At 59.9% G+C, this 4,081-nt stretch overlaps 1 protein-coding gene across 1 annotated transcript in view; it reads right to left on the bottom strand.

The window, feature by feature from the left end:
- Nucleotides 1-3,629, bottom strand: part of MYOM3 (myomesin 3) — a 43,741-nt gene extending 40,112 nt beyond the window's left edge. Inside the window, exons 1-4 of the mRNA XM_007459161.1 lie at nt 3,469-3,629; nt 3,105-3,185; nt 2,221-2,380; nt 1,351-1,508 (exon numbers count right to left, since the gene is read on the bottom strand). Coding sequence (XP_007459223.1) covers nt 1,351-1,508; nt 2,221-2,380; nt 3,105-3,185; nt 3,469-3,629 — 560 coding nt within the window. The remainder of the gene's footprint in view (nt 1-1,350; nt 1,509-2,220; nt 2,381-3,104; nt 3,186-3,468) is intronic.
- Between the last annotated feature and the right edge of the window lie 452 nt (nt 3,630-4,081).

Here is a 4,081-nt window from a genome sequence, read left to right as displayed (position 1 = left end):
ATGGAAAATGAAGCGGCCTCGCCAACCAATCCTGCCCAGCCAGTATCTTCCTGCTGACCCGGGGGCTGGGTCTCTACCAGGGCCTGGGCAGAGCTCTGGAGGCCAATCCCAGGATGATGTGTGGCTCTGCTGGAGGTGATTGATGATGGGAAACCAGATCCCAAAGCCAGGAGCCTCGGGGGCCACCTGAGTCCCTCTGGCTGGAGGTGGGCCTGGCCTTGGCCTCTGCCACTTACAAAGAATGCTCAGCTCCTTGTTGTGGCAACCTTGCTGGCAAGCGTGGAAACAAGACTCCCTCCCAAGAGGCTCCCATGGAATGGCTTAGATGTGGGCCTCAGTGCCAGGGCAGGGCAGGGCTTGGCTGCCAGGCCAGGCCAGCTGAGCAGCTGACCCCCACTTAGCCCAGGCTGGCTGTTGGGAGCAGTCCTCCTACCGGACTGCCTTGGTCCCCAAGGAATTTGAATGAATGCCACCTGGCAATGACCAGCCCCAAGGCCACCTCCCTCAGAACACTTTTCTTGATTGCTCTTGGCCTAAGCTCTTTTTCTTTCTCTGACTTCCGAGGCATTATATGTGCTTTAAGGAAAAATAAAAGAAAAGAAAAAACAACTGTAATGATCACTTTCCTACTCTCTCCTACTCTCCACCCCCACCTCCACCAGGCCCATTCAGGAGGCTCCTGCCTCTGCCCGCCTCCGCCAGCAAGGCTTCGACTCTGTGGTTCTGTCACGGGTTCATTCCCAGGAATGGCACCTCCAGCTTTCCCAGCACCTTTCAAGTTCTGAGGGCTTCCACGTTGTCGTGGCATTAAATCCTCACCGCATGCAAGCCGGACAGGAGGTCTTCAACCCATTTTACAGAACAGGAAATGGAGGCAGGGCCAGAGAGGTTAAGAGCCATAGTTGAGACCACACACCAAATTGGCAGAGAGAGAGCGAGGCCTGAGCTCCTTCTCACTGCAGGGCCCCCGCCCTCCCTGCCTCCCCCCATCTTCCTGCAGCCCCAGGGATGTCCAGCTCAGAGCAGCTGCCTTCACATGCCACCAGAATCATATTTTTACAAGTGCTGGCTCCCCAGCCAGCCCAGACTTCTAGCCCCAGGCTGGCTGGGAGGCAGCTAAGAATAACCCCTCTTGAGCCTCCCCAGCAGCTGCTGCTCTGTTTGGGGCGGGCAGAGCTCAGGGTCTGTGGGTCTGCAGCTTTTCTAAGGCGGCAGGAACTTCTAGGGGAGGGGCTGGGCCCCTGGAAGGGAGGTGTTGGGTGTAAGGAACTCACACTCAGGGAACCCCCAGAGGCCCAGAGCAGGGGGGCAGGGCAAGGACCCCTTCTCTCCTGCCCACCGGGGGCTTACCAGGTGACCTGGGGTGGAGGCGAGGCCTGGACGGTGCAGGTCAGTAGGACCGTGGTGTGCTCCCAGACGGCGTGGGAGCGCAGCGGGATCCAGAACCAGGGTCCGCGTCCGGAGCACAGCTCCCTCAGCTCCTTGGCCTCCCGGACGTTCTTCTCTGTCTGGAGGCGGGAGGGGGCCTGTGACTTCTATGAGCCAGGGCACCACCTCTCCCCAGTCTTTGCTGTTACCTTTCCCCCCGACACCCAGGCTCTGGAGTCGGGCCCACGTGGACTAGAGCCGCGCCCCCCACCCCCACACCAGCGGCTGAGGCAACGTGCCACAGAGGGCAGGGCGTGGGGTCAAGGCCAAACGCTGCCACTTACTAGCTGTGAGACCATAGGCCAGTCCTCCATTTCCTTATCTGTAAAATGGGGATGATAATAATATTCCCCCACCCTCCTGTAGGGTTGCAGTGAGGATTAAATGAGTTAATATGTGAAAAACATAGGCACTGGTAACACCCATGTAAGTATTACAGCCATTGTTGTCCTGCCCAGGGAGGGGATATGGAAGTGGCTTCAGATCCCTGACATTTGTCAGGAGTAGCATTCCCTGAGAGTCTTCTGTGTTCTAGGCACTGGGAAAGTGACTTTACCAGCTTGATCTCATTTACTTCCCACCTCGACACCAAGCACTGGTACCACATACACCCATTTTACAGATGAGAAAACCGAGGCTCAGTTAGAATTATTGCTTGACCAAGGTCACGCAGCTAGAGGGTAGGGGCACTGGGATGTCCAGCTCTTCTTGAGAAGGGGGTAGGTCGAGTTGGATGGCGTGCGATGGGTCACAGTTTTCAGGGCCCTGGAGGCCCCAGCCCATCCCTCTCACCCGACATCTCAGCGCCTTCCGGTCTCGCCTCTGGCGCAGCAGCCACTGGGTCCGTAGGAAGGCGATCTCCGTCCTCTCCCACTCATTGCCGAAGCCCACCCGCTTCTGCCCTCGCTCCTCCAGCTGCACAGTGCTGGTCTGGCGCCTCAGCTGGGCCTCCCTGCGGTGACGGAGGCTGTCAGAGGTGGAGACCCTGGGCATGGTGATGTGGGGACATTCTGGCCCTGCCTTCCCCACGCCCAGCACTGCCGGCCACACTTAAAGCTTCTTGAGGACAAGGGCAACTTTTAATCCTCTCTTGCCTCCAAAATACCCTGAGTGGGTCCGGCTTTTAGAAGGTGTGTAATGAATATTATTGATAGAGTTCACAAGGCTCTTTCACAAACCATCGTTCCTCTTGTTTTCACTACAAGCAGGTGGACAGGTCTTAGTCTCCCCATTCTACAGGGTAGGGACCTGAGGCTGGGTAACCTGCTCTAGGCCAGCCAGGACCAGGACCCAGGCCTCCTGATGCTCTCAGGCTCAGAGGCCTTCCCATCCCGGGCCTCGTGCCCAAAACATGGGCTGCTTTCCTTGTTCCTCCTCTCCCCATCCCCGCCTCCTTCCCTGCCACGGCAGCCGGGTGGTAAAGCACAGACCCCCACCAGCCTCTCCCCCCGGGGATGCTCCCTCACTACTGCCTGAGGGCTCATCCAGAGGGTGGTGCAGTGGGCTTTGTGGTCAGTCAGCCCCGGGCTTAAACCTCTGACTAGCCGCTTACTCTAGATGTGTAACTTTTGGGCAGGTTCTTTAAGCTGAGTGTGGGAGCCCAGTGGGGAGGCAGAGGACTGGACAGGATGACCTCTTCCCAGCCCAGGGCTCTCTGGCAAGGTCACCTGACTTACCACGATGTCTCTGAGGAGGCCGTCAGAGCCAGGGCTGCTGCGAGGGCGTAGTCTGCCGCGCTGAACCGATAGTCTTCCTCACTGCCCCCGGGAAAAGAGAGTTCATGGCTCCTGCAGGTTTGGCTGGGGGTCTGGCTGGGGGATCCATCTTCCTACCTCGGGGTACTAGCAGGCACCCTCGTTCCTCACACCGGGCTCTCAGAAAGCGGGGCTGTGCCTGTCTCCTCAAACTCAAGTACACAGAGGTCAAGGCTACACCTCCCCCCGCAGACCAGGGCCTCCAGAGAGCAGGGCTGTGCCTCCCCGGTGGACTGAGGGCCCTGGGGGCAGCGCAGGGGCTGGGGTGGGTCCCCGAGGCTCCCACCTGCTGCGGAAGGTCCGTTTCCGCGTGGAGGAGCCCGTCCACAGGCTGTGCTGCTGCTCAGCTTTCTGCTCTTCCTCGTGGCGGTGTTCCAGCCTGTGCATCGCCACGGCCTGGGATGCCCGGGGCTCCCCCATACCTCCCGGGCTCTGAGGCAGAGTCATGGCTGCAAGAGCGACAACCTGCCGAGCCAAGGTACACGGTCACTCCACCAGGTGTCCACCCGCCCCTTCCCCGTGGGGTCCGCCAGCATCTCTGGAGGTTTGCCGGTAGGGGTTCTCTCTCCCGTGGGCAGACAGGGGAGCTCAGGCCTGATGCGGGGGGACCCGCCCCAGATGACAGAGGCAGGCTTTTGCGCTCTCAGCCTGGCTTGTCCACCACTCCATGCGCTGCCCCAGCGGCTCCCGGCTTCCAGCGGCATCTGCCCCGCAACCCCCGCCACACAACCTAGGCAAGGCCCTCCCTTCTCCGGGTCTCAGCTTCCCAGACGGTGAGGGATTGAGCACTCTGATGTCCGGGACGTGGAGAGGCAGGCGAGGAGAGTGGGGGACCCCCAGCTAGCTAGCTCTGGGTTCTTTGCACTAAATTCTTTCCCAGATCTGGGGTGCGGTGTCAC

This window comes from Lipotes vexillifer, unplaced genomic scaffold (genome assembly GCF_000442215.2).
Source record: "Lipotes vexillifer unplaced genomic scaffold, Lipotes_vexillifer_v1.1 scaffold496, whole genome shotgun sequence".
In the NCBI taxonomy this organism is placed as follows: domain Eukaryota; kingdom Metazoa; phylum Chordata; class Mammalia; order Artiodactyla; family Lipotidae; genus Lipotes; species Lipotes vexillifer.
The sequence above is the reverse complement of the archived record's forward strand: the minus strand, read 5'-3'. Positions and strand labels throughout refer to the sequence as shown.